This window comes from Mustela nivalis, assembly GCF_964662115.1.
Source record: "Mustela nivalis genome assembly, chromosome: 16".
NCBI classification, from domain to species: Eukaryota; Metazoa; Chordata; class Mammalia; order Carnivora; family Mustelidae; genus Mustela; species Mustela nivalis.
Genome location: NC_139035.1, coordinates 23,782,238 through 23,801,215, shown reverse-complemented (window position 1 = coordinate 23,801,215; position 18,978 = coordinate 23,782,238). Strand labels below are relative to the sequence as shown.

Below are 18,978 nucleotides of genomic sequence, written 5' to 3'. Positions count from 1 at the left end.
CCCCATGGGTCACCAGCCAGGAGTTACTGCCACATGAGTTTGAGTTCCCAACGACCTGCACTTAGCAGGAAGGCATGACCAACTCTGTCAGTCGGGGTTAGTTGCAGAGAGAACCCACATTATCTGCTTTGATTGTGGGGAGGATGAGTGAAAGGGCAAATACTCAGCCTGTAGGAGGGGTGTTCAGGCCCACAGCAGAGAACGGGCTCCTCCTGCTCCACAGACGAGATGCCTCGGCACGGGCATTTCCTCACGCTCGGACTGGGAGCTGGATAGAGGTTAGCTTCCCACCAGTGCCTTCTTGCCAATAAAGAAAAAAAAATCCACAGTCTTGCATAGAACTCTGGGAAACTGCCCAGTTCTTAGTCTTTATTTATTTATTTTTTTAAGGTTTTATTTATTGGACAGAGAGAGAGAGAGATCACAAGTAGGCAGAGAGGCAGGCAGAGAGAGAGGACTAAGCAGGCTCCCTGCTGAGCAGAGAGCCCAATGGGGGACTCAATCCCAGGACCCTGGGATCATGACCTGAGCCGAAGGCAGAGGCTTAACCCACTGAGCCGCCCAGGCGCCCCAGTTCTTAGTCTTTAAATGAACTAAGGTTTCTCTTGCAACTTGGCCACCCAGGAGAGCCCTCCAGGCTGGCCCCGCCTGTGCCAGGAGTGGTTCTCTCCCTGTTTCTCCCTGTCTCCGCAGTGTCTCCCTAGCTCATTGACCTTCTCTAACTCATTGATCTCTCCATGTGACTCTTGGCTCTACACGCTTCCTTGCTTTGATCACTACCCACAGCTTGAGGTCAGAGATTCCCTTTTCTCGGTGCAAGCCCGGAAACTTCTACCTACGGAAGAAGATTCACACCTTCTGGACCATTCTTCACATGGACCCAACTCTGAGGTACTAATGACCCTGGGGGAAAAATGGGCAAGCACAGAAAGTAAACCAGGTGTGAAAACAGCAATGGCCAGCCTGACCCCATAGGAGACTAACCAGCATCCAGTGTCTCTAAGTGATGGAAAACTTCAGATCCATCTAAGTTGTTGTCAGTGTTTGTTGGTAGAGCCCAGCTATAGGTGTCTTCAGGCAGGGGTCACTTTCAGGTGGCTTCCTGGGATTAGACACAGAGAGTCATCGGTAGCAGGCTATGGACCCTCAGCCAAGGGGACAGTAGCAGGGCCCATCCCCCAGGGAAGGTGCGGCAGTCATCTGGGACCCCAGTGATACTCACAGAGCTCAGAACAGCAAGAGAAGCTTCAGAGCAGACCCACATTCCAGCACCTGCAGGAGGGAGGGAGATCTGCAGGGGGGTCCGGAATAGACTGGGGTTATGATACCTTGGACGAGCGAGATCATTATTACAATCTCTGTGTCGATAAGCTAGCCTGTTGGCGGTTCAGATGACGAGAGGTGGGAGGGCTAATCCCAGCTCCAGTGTCCTGTGTAGCCTTCTCTTTTGATCTTGTCAGCTTCCTCCCTTTGCACAAAAAAACCCAGAAGAACCCTAACTCAAGTTTTGGTGCAAGGAGACTTGTTAGAATGAAACAGGAAAGATGGGCTGTCGCAGAGCCTGGCTACCTGCTGCTTACACCTATTTCCTCGTGTTCCCAGGAGAAGCTCAGCCACGTACGTGCCCTGGCCTCCTTTGCAGTTAGGTGTGGCCTTGGGGTTGCGTTCTAGCCAAAAACGTGGGAGGCAGCGTTGTGCAGGCTGCCCCCAGGACCAGCCCACAGGACCCTGCCCTTTGCCATCCTCCATGGACACCATGCGAACCCTAGTCCCCAAAAGGCCAACCCAGAGAGGCCACGCAGGTGTATGGCTTCAGTGATGGAATTTGAAGCTGTCAGAGGTAGGGGGAGGCTTTTAGGGTCTAGGGTAGCAGCCGTGGGGAATCTCTTAAAAGGGATGCCAACGTAGGTGGGGGTATAATTGCCGTCCTCTATCTGGACTCCCTCCAAAGAGAGTAAAGGGACACCAGCCAAGTAAGGAGGTCCCAGGAGCCATGCATAGCAGGAGCAGGAGAGCCTCTGACTCTTGGTGGCTCTTTATCTCACAGAGCAGGCTGTTCTGTAACAGGTTCCCCTGGGTTCTGGAAGGCCCTGACAGACATGTCCCCATGTGGGGGGAATGCATAGGTTAAAAAAAGCCTACAATCCTAATAACTGTGCTCTGACTTCTTACTTACCATTAGCTGTGTTGAATTATCTGGAGATTTATAACAATCTGTTCAGAATATTATTTATATATGTGTGTACACACACACACACATATATAAAGGATTTTATTTATTTACAAGAGACACAAAGTGGGCATGAGTCAGGGGAGGGGCAGGGAGAGAGGGACAGGCAGACTCCCTACTGAGTGGGGAGCTGGACACGGGGCTTGATCCCAAGACCCTGAGATTGTGACCTGAGCCGAAGGCAGATGCTTAACTGATTGAGCCTCCCAGGTGACCTCAGAATATATTATTTTTTCCTGAAATAGAGGTACTAGAAGTTCATGATAGAAAATAGATGTCATTTTTTCATAGAAACAAAAGAATAGGATTTTGATTCTCTCCAAGGTCTGACATGATATTTATAGAAATGATCAGAAATTGCACAGTAACCAATGTGTCGATGAGAAAAGAGATCTCCCCCGCACAGGGGAGAGCTTTCGGAGGTGTCTATAAATCAGTCAAGTAGGACGGTGCAGTAACCAGTCACGGTAAAGCTCTAAAAAGTGTGCGAGAGGCTTCCCTGGGGCTAGAAAGCCGAGAGCACAGACACCCAGTGCGTCACGGGGTGTTGTAGAGCGAACTATCCAGGTCATCTGTGTTAAACCGTGTCAGTGCAAGGTTGACTGGAGACCATGGCTGTCAGGCCCCCCGGGCACCTTTATGAAGTATTGTGTCCTCATCCGAGGGCTGTGGAATCCTAGGTCACCTCTGGAATCACAAGAGGCCAAACTCAGAGGCCCCAAAGCTATTTTTAAATTCCCCTCCCCCATCAGCCTCCCAGACAACATTGTCTTCATGAAACTGAAAAACCAAGACCTTTGTGAAGAGAAGAAAGTTGAAATGACACCGGTTTAGAGAAAAGAGACATGCGGCTTCTGTTTTCTCTCTGTTGGGAACCCCCCTTTTCCACCAAACTCCATCGCGACGTCTGTGGGCTTCGTGCCCCCTGCCCTTGTCCCGCTGGGTTTTTTTTGCCAGGAAGGGGGGTTGGGAAAGACAAAGCCGGCATTCTTCTGGTCAGAGCAGCCTGTGGCTTGCCTGTAACCACGTTCTGTCAGAGCAGTGTCCGGTGTCCCATGCTGTTTGGTGGTGCCTCATGCCGTGGCAAAATCTCACAGGAGAAGAAAGTAACACGAGATGGTGGATTCCTTGGCCCTTCCAGAACACACTGACGACGCTGCTGATGGATTTGGATGCGTGACTGGTACTGGTACAGGCTGCGAGGAGGTTCAAGCCAGGAGCCGCGGGTCGGTTGTCATCACCGGCTCAAATGATGAGAAGTGTATGTGTGTTATTTATAAAGCAGTTTTTCAGGGAGACCCTGATTTCTTTTAGACCCAATTTCCCGATACACAAGCCAGTGGGCTCAATAGGTTAGCGCGGTTCATGGGTCTTGAACCAGAGGGACTTGGCCGCGTCTGAACCCAAGACAGCTCTGGAGCCAAGGAAGGGTCTGTCCATATGGGGACGTCGTGGCAGAACTCCGTGCAGACTCAGGGGAGAACCAGCTGTCTGGGGAAACCTCCTGGTGGGTAAATCCTGCTGGGGAGGAAACAGCATCTCTCGCTCCTGAGGAGCTGTGCCTGTGGCTGAGGCCACATGAGGCCAGGCCCTCAGCAGGGGGAGTCTGCAGGAGAGCCCCTCTCCCCCCTGCAGGAGGGCAATCTCGTGGCTTCAGAACCTGCGCTGTCCCTCATCATCAGCTCGAAGATGTGGTGACACTGCCCACCAGCATGGGGAGCTGGGCATTGTGACCTCAGCTGTTCCGCACACAAACAGGTGGTCATCCTGCCCTTGCCTTGGCCTGTAATCTGCATAAGACAGTGGCCTGGTCACAGGGGCCCATTGTGGGGAGGTTGGGAAGTTAAAGAACACTCTGGCCTCCTCCATCATGTCGGCCAAGAAGGCAGAACTGAAGAAAACAAGCCTGGTAAGGGAGGAACACTGCTGGACATGGGGGCCTCTCGAGTTCCCGTGGGACGGAGCTGTGGCATGGTGGGGGTGGTCCACAGAGCTCTCTGATAATTCCCCCACTTTTCTTTCTCTGCTCTGAGCTCCAGGTGGCCTCTCAGCCGGGAAGGAGGGTGGGACTAATCCCTGCCTGGGGGTGGGAAGGAAAGACGCCTTTGCTGACTCCTTCTGGAACAAAGACCAAAGTAATGGTCCTGTCACCCCCAATCCCCCTCCCCCAGCCGAGGCCATGCCAGGCCCCAGCGAAGGGCACGTCCTTGGCACACAAGCACCATGTTAGATGGTGGGATTTGCGCCCCCAATTTGCAGGCGAGGAAATGGGGGCTCAGAGGGACTAGATGACCTCCCGGGTGGCACAACCAGTCAGGAAGCAGCTGAGGTTAGACCGGGGTCCATCTCTCCCAAAGCCCACACTCCTGAAATGATACCCACTCGGTTTCATAAAGTTAGCTCCAGGTACTTTCCCTGCTCAGGCTTCTGCAGGGAGAGGGCAGCCCGCTGCCTGGGTAGGTTCGAGCTCAGAAAAGGAAGATAAGGTAACCAGGTCCGGTTGTCTTGAGTCGGGTCCTTGGGTGGGGGGTGGTCTGTGGGCCTGAGCTCAGGGGCAGGAGGACAGGCAGGCCTGGGCAGGGGGCCCCTCGAGAGGGCTGGTGTGATCCCCCTCAGTCCTGATGCCTGACAGGCAGACTGCCCACCTCCTCCCTCCACAGAGCAAGAGCTACAAGGCAGTGTGCCTGGAATTGAAGCCCGAGCCGACCAAAGTAAGAAGCTTTTTTGAGGCCATGCCGGCAGCCAGGCCTGAGACCCGTGGGGAGGTGACTTGGAGTCAGGGGTCATTCGCTGTTCCTGGTGGCCAAGACCTGTCCCAGGTGCTGGGGAATACACGAGAGAGAGACAAGCTCTCTGCTCTCACAGAATTTAGCACTAGTGACCAATCTGATACGGAATAAATAAGGAAAACTCAGTATTGTCACCTGCTAGACAGAGAATTAAAATAGGGAGGTCGGGCCCTGAGCGCAGCAAGAAGGCTGAGGAAGGGTGCTGTGGGCGGAGGCAGGAGCACGTTAGAAGTGTCTGAGGCAGGCGTGGGGCCAGGAGAGCAGAGCATGACGAGCTTGAGTGAGAGGAGAAGGTGGCGGGAACTCTTGTGTGGGGGGGCAGCCAGCTCTCACCTCCACCTGCCCAGGCCCGAAAGGAGGAACCAAGACTCAGGAGATCTCTCCTCCCTCGCCCACCCCACACCTGCAATTTCCGACATTCTGTGTTTCCGCTTTCCACCAACAGACATACGACTACAAAGGAGTGAAACAAGAAGGGCCGTTTACCAAAGCAGGAGGAACTCATGAGCTAAGGGTAGGTGTGCTGGCCCAGGGGTGGGGTTGGCGGGGCGCTGTGGAGACCTGGGCCCGCCGACTCTGGCCGGGACGGGTCTCCGGCTGGCGTCCGTGGCTCTGCCCCAGCGCCTGTGACCTCACTCCCTCTGCTGCTTTTTGTTTTAGCTCTGTATTTTGAAGTAATTTCAGACTTACAGAAAATTTTTTAAAAATTGTGCCATGAATTCTAGTCTACCCTTTGCTCAGATTTCCCAAATGTTGACATTTGATCATGACCCCCCATATATATATATATATATATATATATATATATATACACACACACGTATAATATAGGCTTCCTGAATCATCCGAAAGCATGTTTCTCTCAAATTCTAGTGTATACTGTCAAAAAACAAAAACAAGAACAATCTCTTACATAACCACAGTACAGTGATCAAAATATCAAAGGACATGAACATTGATTCAGTGCTTAGTCTGTTTTTACCAATGGTTCCACTAAGGTCTTTCCTAACAGAAGAAAAAACAACTGTTTTGATGTGTTCCTTTAGCTTCCTTCCATCTGGAACAACTCTTGAACCTTTGTTTTTTTGGGACATTGTCATTTATGAGGATTATAGGTCATTTGTTTTGCAGACTGACCCTTCACTTGGGTGGCCTGATGCTCCCCACTGGTTAGATGGTGGCTGCGCATTTTGGGGGGTCATGGAAGTGAAGGTGTACCCTTCCGGGCATCTTATTCCGAAGCACATGGTGTCTCCATGTCCCACTCTCCCATGTTCTTAACAGCATCCTTTCCTTCCCCCGTAGCGGGACGCATCTCTCTGTCCCTCCTCATGAGCATCGCCCCAGGATCTTCCTTCCACCCAGGACATGGCCTTAACTCCTTCCTCTCTTCCCTGCTTTATTTCCTCAGAATGAACTCAGGGAGGTGAGGGAAGAGCTCAAGGAAAAAATGGACGAGATCAAACAGGTAACAGGATGAGACTTTTTAGGACGCAGAGGGAAAGGGTAGGACCCCAGAAAATGCGTGCCGACCTCTGAATAGCGAGGGGAATCCAGAATGTCGTGGAAAAAGCCCTAGCCTACCTCAGCCTGATCTCCTCTGGTGTTTTGGTGCAGCTCAGGAGATCTAGTTCTTTTTGTTTGATGCTTAAACCCAGGCTGTGAACGCCAAGAACTCTCTAAGGTGTCACATTGATTGTTGAGGAGCTAGAACCTTTGTGAGAGTGAGAGGGACTGATTGGAATGCGGGGGCCGTCAGGGACCAGTCCCATTCTCCTCCCTTGAGCCTGCTCCAAAAAGCAACAAAACTCTCCTGTTGCTTCTTGGATGGAACCACCTATGGCACGCTTGTGATGAGAGGTGGTGCTTAAGCAAGGAGGAGTACTGGAAACTGTGGGCTGAGCTCCCCAGGGGAAGCCTTGCAATAGCTAGATCCGAGCCCTGCCCAGGCTGGTGGAGTTTGGGGGGGGGGGGCGGCTTCACGCTACATGCACCCTCGTCCCTTCATAGACTCCTTGGGAAGAAAGGGGCTGTGACAGGCCACGACACGTCCATTCCCTGAACTTTATCCAGCTCATTCCAGAGAGAGGAGCAGCTGCTGCCCTGCTTTTTTTAAAATGCCCCAGAGATGACTCCGCATTGAGTAATATGTGCTTGCCTTTCTTCTTGGTTAGATAAAGGGCGTAATGGACAAGGATTTTGATAAACTCCAGGAATTCGTGGAGATTATGAAGGTGAGCATTTACTGATCTGGGTCCATACTAGAAATGATGGAAGGAGAGGCCTGCCCTGCAGCCACTTGAGAGTCTGGTAGGAAGACCCAAACTCTGTGGAAAGCAAGCAAGCAAGCAAGCACCAAGCAGCATGAGAGCGAGAGTTAACTAGGAGTCTGGAGAAATAAGGAAAAAATGTGGGCCAGGGTAACCAGACAAAGCCTTACAAAGGAAGTGAATCTTAAGGTGAGCTTTGAAGGCTACATTAGAAGCTTAATGCAAATCTAAGCAAAAGCCCAATAAGCTTAGTTTTGAACTCAGGCGTTACTAGGAGAACCATTAGACTCTAGGATAGTGGTTCTCAAACCTGGATGTGTGCTGGATGGAGCATAAATAAAGAAAATAGAGCCCAGGTCCAATTTGGAGGGGGCTTAGACCCTTGGATTTTTTTTTTCTACATTCTCCAGATGAAGATTTGAGAACCACTGATGTAGAAGCATAAAAAGGCAAAGGCAGATATCTTTAAGGTTTGAAGAGTTATCAGGGGATACTACCCCTGCCAGAGATCTAAAATTCATACAAAGCCACAATGATCTTGTCTAGATAACCAGTCAAATGAACAAAACCAGTGTAGATAACTCTTTAACAACATCTCCACCCGGCATGCCTGGGACGCCTGGGACCATTTAAAAAAATCAGTATACCCAGGCCCTGGCCCAGATGAACTGAATAAAAATCTCCTGGGGGAACCACAGTTGCTTAAAAATATCAAAGTGATTCTGGTGCTTTTCTCTGCATAATAACCAGATCCTAAACACTTCAGCAGTGGTTATTAACCTTGACTCCATATTGCAATCTCCTGTACTGGAGCTTTGACCTTCTACCCAGGCTGCACTCTATACCGATGAAATCAGAACCTCTTGAGATGAGATCAGTAGGGTTTAAAGATCATGACCTGATTCCATTGTAAACTCAAGGTTGGGAACCATAGCTCCATAAAATTTAAAACATAATAAAGATGATTTTTTTTTACATGTTAGAAGAAAAGGATTATGTATTCCTATTAAGGATTATGTGTTCATATTAAGGCTTATGTATTCGTATTAACATTGCTCGATTATATGAAGGAAGAAAAAGATTATGCATTCATATTAAGAACACTGCTTGATTATATGAAGAAAAACTTAATTCAGTTAACACTGTAAAAACTGAAATAGTCCATAAAGTGAATTTAAATAATAAAAAAACAATAAGAGTAAATTATGTATAAATATTCAACCAGATGGTCTAAATACAACAGAAGAAGTCACAAAGGAAATATTGATATACTTAACAATATAAAAAATTTAAAAAACATAACAGGAAAGTTTCGTGTATGGAATTAAAAGACAAACAACCAAGTGGGGGAAATAATTTTCCACAAATATGACAAACACCAATAAAAGTTTCTATCAAGCTCACATAAATCAATTAGAACCAAATAGGAAAATGGGCATAGGGTATGAACAAACAATCCACAAAAGAAAATACAACTCAAAAGCAAGAAATGTATTTAAAAGGTTTACCTCATGCATAATCAATTAAATGCCAAATGAAAATAATTCTTAGGCCATTGTCACATTCAAATAAGTGAACTTTATTTTTTTAAGATTCTAAGTATTTACTTATTTATTTTAGAGAAAAAGTGTGGGTGTGCAACAGTGAGGGGAGGGCTCCGAGAGAGAGGGAGAGAGATTCCCAGGCGGATGAAGCCTGATGCAGGATTCCAGCCCACCACCCTGAGATCATGACTGGATCTGAAATCAAGAGTCAGGCACTTAACTGTCTGAGCCACCCAGATGACCAAATAAGCGAATTTTGAATTAATGACAATTACAGAACAAGGCAGAAATGTACTCTTATACTGCGGGTCATAGTATAGGTCTATATAACATTGGAAATAAATTAGACAATAGGTATCAAAAAATATCAAACCCCTTGACTTATTAATTCCACGCCTCACAATTTTACGTATGAGAATAATCCAAAATACTAGCGTGGGTGCATATAAAAAGATGTTCATCACAGGATTATTTATAATGGCAGAGATTTGGAGATGACAGTTTTCAATAGTGGAGTAGCCAAATAAATTAAGGGGTATCTGTGGAATGAAAACTGGAACTGTTGGAAAGAGTGTTTAGAAAGGATGCTTCTAGGCACACCTGGCTGGCTCAGTCGGCAGCGCACGTGACTCCTGACCTCGGAGTAATGTGTTTGAGCCTCATGGTGGGTGTCGAGCCTACTTAAAAAAAAAATAATAATAAGAGCACTGTCGTGGTTAGATGGTTAGATGTTCACATTAAGGAGATACTGAGGCAAGGGCATGTGGGAACTCTTTTGTCCTGTCTTTGCAACTCTCAGTAGATACCAAATTATTTCAAAATAGAAAGTGCATTAAAAAAAAAAAGAATGCTTATAACGAGAAGTAATAAAGCAAGATACAAATAATCTATAACAGGCTGATCTCAGTTAAGTGAAAAAAAAAAAAAACCTAAGTAAATATTCAGAAAAGACTAGAAAGAAATATACCCAAAGGGTTAATAGCAATTATTGTTAGATGATGAGATTAATTTGTTCTTTTATATTCCCCTATAGTGCCCAAATTTTCTACAAAGGGTGTGTATTCTTTCTTTCTTTCTTTTTTTTTTTAAAGATTTTATTTATTTATTTGACAGACAGAGATCCCAAGTAGGCAGAGAGGCAGGCAGAGAGAGAGGAGGAAGCAGGCTGAGAGCCTGATGTGGGGCTAGATCCCAGGACCCTGGGATCATGACCTGAGCTGAAGGCAGAGGCTTTAACTCACTGAGCCACCCAGGCGCCCCTGTGTATTATTTCTATATGAAAATGCACACACGGTGTTTTGTTAGTGGGCAGGATTGGGGATTGAAAAGCACAAAGGAGGTTATTTTGGGCTCAGGAACAGCTTGGGCACAGCACGGAAGCAGGATGAACGTGAAGTGTATCACGGTCAGTGGGGAGACCAGTCCTACACATGGGATTATCTGGGGAGACTGTGAGAAATGGAATGGGCACAAAGGCAGTAGACAGTGAAGGCTTCTGAAAGACAGGCAGACAGGTTGGGACTTGGTTGTGTAAGCAGTAAGAGGCCTCTGGAGATTCTTAATCAAAGAACATGCTAGAAGCAGCACTTCAGAAAGGCTGAGCGGGCAGCTGTTCACAAGGTGGCCTGGAGGGGTGTGGGGTGGGGGAACGGGAGACTGGGGGTGGGGGCTGTCTGGAGCAATCGATCAGGCAGGAAGCCACATCCTTGCTCAAGAGGAGGGATGCTGGACCAAGTGTGGGAACAGAAGGAAAACAGTAAATCTGAAATCTGGAAGATGCATCGAAGGAAAAATAATACTCTTGGTGAGTGATGCAACGTAGAGAATGAAGGGGAAGCAAGCGTCCATGACCCCAGAGGCAACCCGGACGGGTTGAAGGGTCGAAGGAAGTGGTGACCACGACAAGGACAGTTGGCAATCAGTTGATTTAGAAGAGGAAACCAGGAGATCACTTTGGGACATGAATTTGAATAGTGAGACTTCTAAGAAAGGGGGCATTTTGACTCTGATATTTTGAACTCAGGGGCATTTCCACTTCAAGGATATTTTTGCTGTGTTTATGAGTACAGATATTTTAGTCAAAATGTATAGCACTTAAAAATGCTTTTCAAGAAGGTGGTTTTGAAATCCTCTCCACCCAGAGTGTGTGGTTCCTTGACCAGTTTTCCACTGCAGATCAGTAAACTCTTGCCAAACGTTTCATTTTTTTATTAAAATTATTTTCGGAAGCAAATTATATTTCATTTATATTTTATCATGTTCAAGCCAACCCTGTGTTTCTCCAGAACAGATGCGCTCCACGATACCCTCTGCCATTCTAGATCTTCTTTTGTGGCCAATTTTTCCAGATCAAACTACAGGTCTGAACTCGTCAAAAGGATTTTACTATTCTTTCAGTTCTTAGTAAATAATAGACGTGATATGCCATTTTGAGCTACTGTTTCTTTTATGTTGACCATTTCTGCCAGAAATCGGGTTAAAGAAGGAGCAAACGTACATGCGCAGGATCTGGGCGCAGGGGTCAGAAAATCGGAGTCAAAAGTATCTTTGAGGGTTGGGTCACAGGATTTATTTTCTCGGCTCCATCATTTTATAGGCATGGAGCCAAAGCAGATAAGAGTCTCACCCAAGTGTAGGATCAGGTAAAAAGACTTTCTGCTTTCTGAGTCCTCTGGAGACTTTGGAGGAGCCCCTGACGACCCTGCCTGTGCTTTGGCCTCAGCATGGAGTGGGTGAGGATGGGGAAGAGGGGGCGTATGTCCCCCAAGGCCAGTGAGGATTCTTTTATTTTTTTTTAATTTTATTTATTTATTTGACGTAGAGAGAGAGATCACAAGTAGGCAGAGAAGCAGGCAGAGAGATAGGGAGATGCACACTCCCTGCCGAGCAGAGAGCCCGATGTGGGACTCCATCCCAGGACCCTGAGATCATGACCTGAGCCAAAGGCAGAGGCTTAACCCACTGAGCCACCCAGGCGCCCCCTGTGAGGATTCTTGAGGGAGGAGGATGCTGAGGTCATCTCTGAGCGGCCGGCAGAGAGAGGCGAGAGAAAAGGCTTTCCCACGCCCTTCAGCATGACCATTCTAGCTTTGGGTTTTCTCTTGAAGGAAATGCAGAAGGATATGGATGAGAAGATGGATGTTTTAATAAATATACAGAAGAACAGCAAGCTGTAAGTGTAGCGCACACCCATCTCTCCTCATCCCTAACGAATCTCCTCCCTTCACTTTGCTAAGCGTCCTTGGGTCCGGAGGACTCTCAGACTCTTCACGGTCCTGTCTTGGTTTCCGGAACCGCAGTGGCTGGGGGTCAAGGTCTTCCCTGGCTGCCCACACTATGGTTATCTCGTTGTTATGTTGGAAATGGTCTCCCCAACTCTGCCCCTCCCTGACTCCCCAGTCCCCTTAGAAGAGGGCCAAAGGAACAGCAAGAACTCAGGCTGATAGGAAAAACAGACCCGGACCCACAGCTCCGCCTCAAGAAGATGGATGGGGCTGATGGAACACCGCTTTCTCTCCACAAGAAGATGATGGCACTACAGAAACCAAAAAAGGACCCTCTGGATGCCCTTCATCAATGCGGGCCATGCTGCGTAAGTGAAGCCGTACCTCCCCCTTACTCTGGTGCTACCCCCCAGGCTCCTGCTGCTCCCTGACCGCCCCCTCCCTCCGCCACCCCCCTGTCGGGTCCTCTCACTCCCTTGCCTCTTGCTGTGAAGGGATGGGATCTACCCCTCTGTTGGCCCCAGATGCCTCCCTAGCCCGGAACCCTCCCTGGGGTCCTGCCCTCAGCTCAGGGGGATTCCAAAGCCATGACCAACACAGACCCAACCCTGGCTGGACCTGCTCCTGAGTACCACTGTATTGTTCTGTCCTTTCCTATAGCAAGATCCGATGGGGTGCCCAGCAGGCTGGCCATCTTGGACCAGGGAAAAATGATCTTTCTTGTGCCGTTTCTGTCCTCTACAGGAAAAATGTTTGTTGTGTGCCCTAAAGAACAACTACAATCAGGGGTAGGTAGACCCCCGTAAGAAGTCCTTGTCTCTGTGCCCTGTCATCCCAAAGGCAGTGGGCTCAGGCTGCGTTGGCATCACATCCCACCCGGGTCGTACAGACTCTGCCCCCCTCCCCCACCTCATCCACTCAGTCGTAGAGGACATGGCACCAGGCAGGAGGGCTTGGGATCCCCAGCCGGGAGGCTGCTGCCCAGAGGCTCCCGTGGTGGGGGTGGGGGGTGCCCCCCTGGCCGCTGAGCTGACCTTGCTTCTTGTTCCTGCCTCTCTCCCCTCTCTAGCAGCAGAAAACTTCCGTATCAAGCTTGGCCACCCTGTTCATCCTTGGCTTCTGGAGCTGCTTTCTGATTTATCTGTACTTCCAACCCTATGTGGTGGAGGACATGCTCCCAACCTAGGACCGCCGCGGATCCCACCAGCAGCTCCGGCTCTTCCTCCCCCGACTCCTCAAGCTGCACAGCAAAGTCTTGTGGCCCTCGGACCTACCACCCTGTCCCAGGCCTGCCCCCACCTGGAGATTAAAATCTTCATTTAAAGCCAAAGCAGGTATCACTGTTTTGAATGTCAGCCCCAAACTTCAGTGTCAAGACTGTCACTTGTTGTTGTCCTAGCTCCCCATAGTTCAGACGCCAAGTCCTCTTCCTGCTTCCTGCCGGATCAGTGGGAAAGCCCGTCTTGCCCATTCTCAAGGTCATCCCCCTTCCTCTCTGACCAATACCCCCCACCATTCTACCTGGTTCTGCAAAGGCCTCCCGGCTCAAAAGGGCGGGGAGGTCCCAAGGATAACAGCTGCCATTCTGTGTGGTTGCAAGAGAGACCTCATTACCCTTTGCACCTGCTCCCATTGTGTTCTTAGCTCCTGCACTGTGTGAAGGCTGGCGAGTCAGTGGGGGACCCCGGGGCCCAGGATCTAGCCAGCACTGCTTCCCCTGAGGTTTTGTCTCGGGGCAGAACTCAGGGTCCCATTGCTGTAGGAACTTGGTTCTCTTCATGGGTTCTGGGGATCCACCCTCTCTACCCTCCTGATGGTTTCCTGTCCCCTGACTGAAAAGAGACATATCCCTTCAAAGGCCTTAGGCCTCTACGAGAGTGGGGACAAGCCAGTGACCTCCCAACGGCCCCACTCTGTGTCCTGCCCCAAATGCCCTAACCTGACCATCAGCTTGAAATGAAAGCAAAGGAGGGTACAGAGAAAATGGGATCTCTGTAAACCCGCCTGCGTGCATGTGACGGGGGGGTAGTCTAATGGAGGAGGAATTGATAGGGTTCCATATTTTATTTCACACCAGCTTTCTTGTTTCCTGTCTTTGCTAAGTTTGCTGCTTGGACTCATAGCCAGCCTAGCAAATAACTGACCACATTCTTAACAGGCCGCCTACTAACGGGCCGTGTGTAAGCCTCTGATTCACATTCTGATACACTTGTAACAAACAAATCCCAGAACAAACCTAGGCCTTGCCCTCAAGGACCTTATAGCTTTAAAGGAGACATAAACATGTTTATTAAAAATATGGGCCGTTTACAAATAAGGACAATAATCACAGCACGTGATGAAAGCTAAATGATTTAGAAATGGGGAAAAGAATGATGGGTGTAGACTGCTCTTGTCCTGCTGCCACGCTAACAGATGACCGCACACTGAACAGCTTACGCCAACACAAGCTGGGTCCAAAATGGGTCTCCTGGGGCTAAAGTCGAGGCATTGGCAGGCCTGCATCCCTTCTGGAGGGACACTGCATTGTATAGTTCTATGCTGTTGTCATAGACCCACAAATCTTCCAATACTCTTTCAAGACAGTCTCCCCCCTCACAAGGGCGAGACACAGTGACCTGCTTCGAATGAGTAGAATGAGTAGAAAATGGCAGAAGTGATGGTGCGTCACCTCCAAGACTCATAAATGACAGGTGACTTCATCTTGCTCTCAGACGTGGGTGATCTTCGTTGCCATGTAGTGGCCCTATTTGAAGGGTCACAAGGTGAGGCACAGAAGCCACCCACTGAGAGCCATGTGGGGGTCATCTGGCAGCCCCAAGAGAGCCTTCAGTTGACAGCAGCCCCCATCAACATCTTGACGGCAACCTTATGAGGAGCCCCCAGAGCTGGAACCGCCCAGCTTGGCTCCATCCAAGCTCTTGACCTGCCAAAACTGTGAAGTGATGGATGCTTGTCACTTTCAGTTGCTAGGCGTTGAGGTCCTTTGTTACGCAGCAAGACATGACACAAGCATACCTCCTGTTCATTTTTTAAAACTTCAAAAGTTGAGCCACAGAGTATGGGGTTCTATGTAGAAATGTACAGTTTGGTGAGTTTTTCATGAATGTACATCACTAACCTTATTCTAGAACTTTTCTAGTACCCTTTTTTCCCACCCATACCTACTCTGCTCCCCTGTTACCACTCTTCTAGTCTTTATTTCAATGTATTATTTTGCCTGTTTTTGAACTTGATCCAGATGGAACTATATATGTGTTTTTTGGTCTTATTTCTTCTGCTCGAAATTACGTCTGTGTAAATCATGTGTATTGTGTGCACAGCAGTTTATTATTTTGTAATCGCGGTGCAGTTCCCAGGTTGTGAATAGGCCATCACTTATTTATCCATTCTCCCATTGGTAGCCCAAATGATTCTTTTTTTTTTTTTTTAAGATTTTATTTATTTATATGACGGAGAGAGAGATCACAAGTAGGCAGAAAAAAAAAGGGGGGGGGAGCAGGCTCCCTGCTGAGCAGAGAGCGCAATACAGGACTCGATCCCAGGACCCTGAGCCAAAGGCAGAGGCTTAACCTCCTGAGCCACCCAGGCACACCCCAAATTATTCTTTTTAAACAGGCGAAGTAAAAGCAAGTTTCCCTGTTGCCCTCTGTGCATTTGCCCGGTCTTTAAACACCTTCCCTGATCCATGGTGCCCTCTAGATCACTTTATATCCCCCCTTTTTCCCCCAACAAAAGTATTTATCAGACTGAAGAAAACCTTAACCCTGGGACTTGAGCCCTGACCTCGCCAAGGCTCAGATCTACCTGTCTGCCCAGGCACCGGCCTTTGTGTCAAACTCAGTACAGACGAAATCAGACTCCCCACCTCTGCACCCGGATCCCTTCTCCGCCTGACTTCCCGACAGGGGTCTGTGTCCTCGCTCAGTGTCCGGCAGTCGGCACAGGAGGATCTCTAGACAAGGGCTGGACCTTGTTCCCCGCCAGGCTTTCCTTCTGACCCCATCTGCCTATCTACCCGGTGCCCTGCCTCAGTGTCCCAGGGGGAAATCTTCCATGCTGTAGAGCCCTGAGAAGTCAGGCCCTTGGCCTTTTTTCCCAAAGCCCCTGTGGTTATTTTAGGATTTCTGAGAATGTGGGCAAACTACTGATTACAGCCAGGCAAGGGGATGCTCCTTCCTCTTTACCCTGCTCTCTGTCGCTTCCTCCATGGTAGGTCTTTGATGGCTCTCAGGACCTTTCCTGGCAGAGCTGAGGAGGAGAGAAGAGGGCGGGTTGCTCAGAGAGCACACAGCACTGGCTTGTTACCCACTATCCAGGCCCCTCAACGGATGTGTGGGTGTGCGGCTAGCATTCCCGATTTCTGACACGGGTACCACTTAGTCATTCAAGTTTTACACTTTCCCTCCCTTCCTCCATCCCTCCCACAGCAAACATGCTACCCATTCCCAAGCAATCTTTACGACATTCCCAACGGGCGTCCCACAGTCCTCCAACTCCTGTGCCTACTCTAATCCAGGCTCATAGCATCTGGATCCTAAACCACTCAGAGGAGCTTCTGACCCACTTCCCTTGGTTCCGGTAGTTTCCTCCAACCTGTAATTCATTCTCACCACTTCCGCCTACTTGGTCCTTAACCACCGCTTTCTACTCCAACACTGTCCCTTGCTCAAAAGCCTCTAATGCCTGTTGCTCATGGGATAATGTCTGAACTCCCCAACGTATTGTTCAAGACCTTGCTTTTCTGATCTGATCTTAGATGCCTGACGTTTTCTCCCCCTCTTCCTACTGGTAAGGCTGCATTGTCGGGTCCCACCCGTGCTCTGCTTGTCTCCACGCCCTTGTGCTCCCCTCCTCCTCCCATTTCCACGAAGCCTCAGTCATGCCTGCTGGCCTGCCCTCGGCCCCCACAAGCTCCTCAAGGAGGACTGAGCTGCTCAGCCATGCAGAGACATTTCCCGCCTGTGGACGTCTTTTCCTCCCATGCCCCTGGTTAGTGTCTAGAGCCAGCGCTTCCATTGTCTTCCTAATCCTCAGTGTGGAGGGCAGAACTCTGCACTTGGCAGGCTCTTAGGAAGTGTTTGTTGCCTGAACTGCTGTGTAGGCTGAGCTGGCTCTCTTGATCTCCGCGCCCCCCCAGGACCTGTGGCCATGGCACCATGCCCCAACAGTGCCAACCACGGTCTCTTCCCATGTAGATCCCCGCAAGATTGAGCGGGCTCTTTGGAGGTGCTGAGAACACTCTCCGGACTGTCCAGACTTCCATCCCAGATCCTGTCTGGCAATCTCCTTAGGTGACTGTGCCCTGTGTTTAGATGGGCTCATGGGATGAGTGAGGAAGTCTCCCTCTTGAGACTTGATTTTGTGGCCAAATTCCCCTTAATGTTTTTTTTTTTTTTTAAGATTTTATTTGTTTATTTGACAGAGAGAGATCACAAGTAGACAGAGAGGCAGGCAGAGAGAGAGAGAGGGAAGCAGGCTCCCTGCTGAGCAGAGAGCCCGATGTGGGACTCGATCCCAGGACCCGAGATCATGACCTGTGTCAAAGGCAGCGGCTTAACCCACTGAGCCACCCAGGCGTCCCCCTTAATGGGTTTTCAAACCTATGCAGACCTAACACAAGGTCATCAGGGAAACCGAGCTGCCAGGACCAGCTAAATCTTTGTGCAAATGTTCTGCAGTGCTGATCAAGCCCTGCGGGCTAGAAGCAGTGGTCTCTGCGGTCCCTGTCCCTCGGCTCTTCCCAAGCTCCCTGAGCCCCAGTTCCACATCATCTGATTCAGAGGCGGCAGAAGGACAACAGGGTGTGTGGAGAGGAGATGTTTCCCTGGCTGCTTAACAGCTGTCACATCTGCCCTTGGGAAAGGACCTAAGGGAGCCAAAGCCCATCATCCCTGCTGACCGTGCATGTGGGGCAGCTTCGCTGGTGAGCTCATGCTCTCTCCATTGGTCTCGGTGTCACCTCATCTGGACTGGAATTACACTTGCTGTCTTCTCCCAGAGATGCTATCCCTGTCCCGTGCACAGAGTCTTTTGGAGGGTATCTCCCCAACCCGAGCCCCCGCTTCTTCGGGCTACAGGTCGCAGCTGATCAGACCAAGGTGGGTCTCCAACTCCACCGCCCACACTTCCTTCCCCGGGAATTGGGAGTTGGGTGACACTCCGCTGGCCCCCAGAACTGAGGACTTCTAAACTGGGGGCGGCCCAAGAAGCAGAAGAGCAGGTCTGTAAAAAAAGACAACAGTTTGCAGAGAGAGAAGGAGGAAGCAGAGAAGCCGAGAACTGTGGAGAGCCACGTGGGCTCCTGCCTCAGCTCTGTGACAGCCCCGGAGCGTGGTCCAGTCCTGTCACCAAGGGCGGCTTCCCATTACCGCTGAGGTGGGCGGGCATCTCAGCCTCTGAGCCTACCTCGGCAGCTTGCTGTGGGGACTCCCAGGCCCAGAGCGGCGCAGGGAGCAGCACTCAGCCCCACACACAGCTGCCGCGGGGCAAAAGGGGCACCACACGCAGGGACCCCACGACAGGGCCAGTGCCCTTCGCTCCCTTTGCTCTGTGGCTCTCCAGGCCGGCCGGCCACACTCCCAAGGGTAACAGGAGGAGGAAGGAGCAGTGCCTGAAAACGCCTACGTCATAGGGGCGTGGTGAGGGCAGCATAAGAGGATATGCAGAGGCGTTTATTTATTTATTTATTTAAAATCTAAAAAAAAAATTTTTTTTTAGAGGCGTTCATTTTTTAAATGAGAACTGCCTGATAGTGATGATGTGAAGAATTGCTTCTCCTCGGTTCAAAGGCCTTCAGTTCCCAGGCCCAGTCTCCCGTCACCTGGGCTGACTCCGGTCACAGCCACTCCAGCAATGAGATGAATGTGGATCAAGTTCATGCAACAAATAAACAAATGACCTACAGCTGTTTGGAGAGGA

General features: G+C 49.7%; 1 protein-coding gene across 10 annotated transcripts; it reads left to right on the top strand.

Moving 5' to 3' along the window:
- The first annotated feature begins 2,653 nt into the window (after window positions 1-2,653).
- Window positions 2,654-13,385, top strand: TEX35 (testis expressed 35). Of its 10 annotated transcripts, none has more exons than XR_014303854.1 (9): window positions 3,979-4,139; window positions 4,891-5,049; window positions 5,465-5,533; window positions 6,431-6,487; window positions 7,194-7,253; window positions 11,941-12,005; window positions 12,233-12,425; window positions 12,718-12,845; window positions 13,127-13,182. XR_014303854.1 is itself a non-coding variant. In XM_082702576.1 (9 exons), exons 1-9 carry the CDS (start codon window positions 4,101-4,103, stop codon window positions 13,191-13,193), a joined length of 750 nt encoding a protein of 249 aa, XP_082558702.1. In that variant the 5' UTR covers window positions 3,979-4,100; the 3' UTR covers window positions 13,194-13,385. The 10 variants fall into 10 exon arrangements, 8 of the variants coding, with proteins under 8 accessions (XP_082558700.1, XP_082558702.1, XP_082558705.1 ...); XR_014303855.1 differs by having other exon boundaries at window positions 13,130-13,168; XM_082702576.1 differs by having other exon boundaries at window positions 12,802-12,845; window positions 13,130-13,385.
- Window positions 13,386-18,978: the final 5,593 nt, after the last annotated feature.

Bases quoted from the DNA above. Each gene is read 5' to 3' on its own strand.
- TEX35 (XM_082702573.1), top strand. From the start codon at position 4,101: ATGTCGGCCAAGAAGGCAGAACTGAAGAAAACAAGCCTG. The intron at 4,140-4,890 runs GTAAGGGAGGAA...CTCCCTCCACAG, and splicing joins AACTGAAGAAAACAAGCCTG to AGCAAGAGCTACAAGGCAGT. The intron at 12,426-13,126 runs GTAAGTGAAGCC...TCCCCTCTCTAG, and splicing joins ATCAATGCGGGCCATGCTGC to CAGCAGAAAACTTCCGTATC.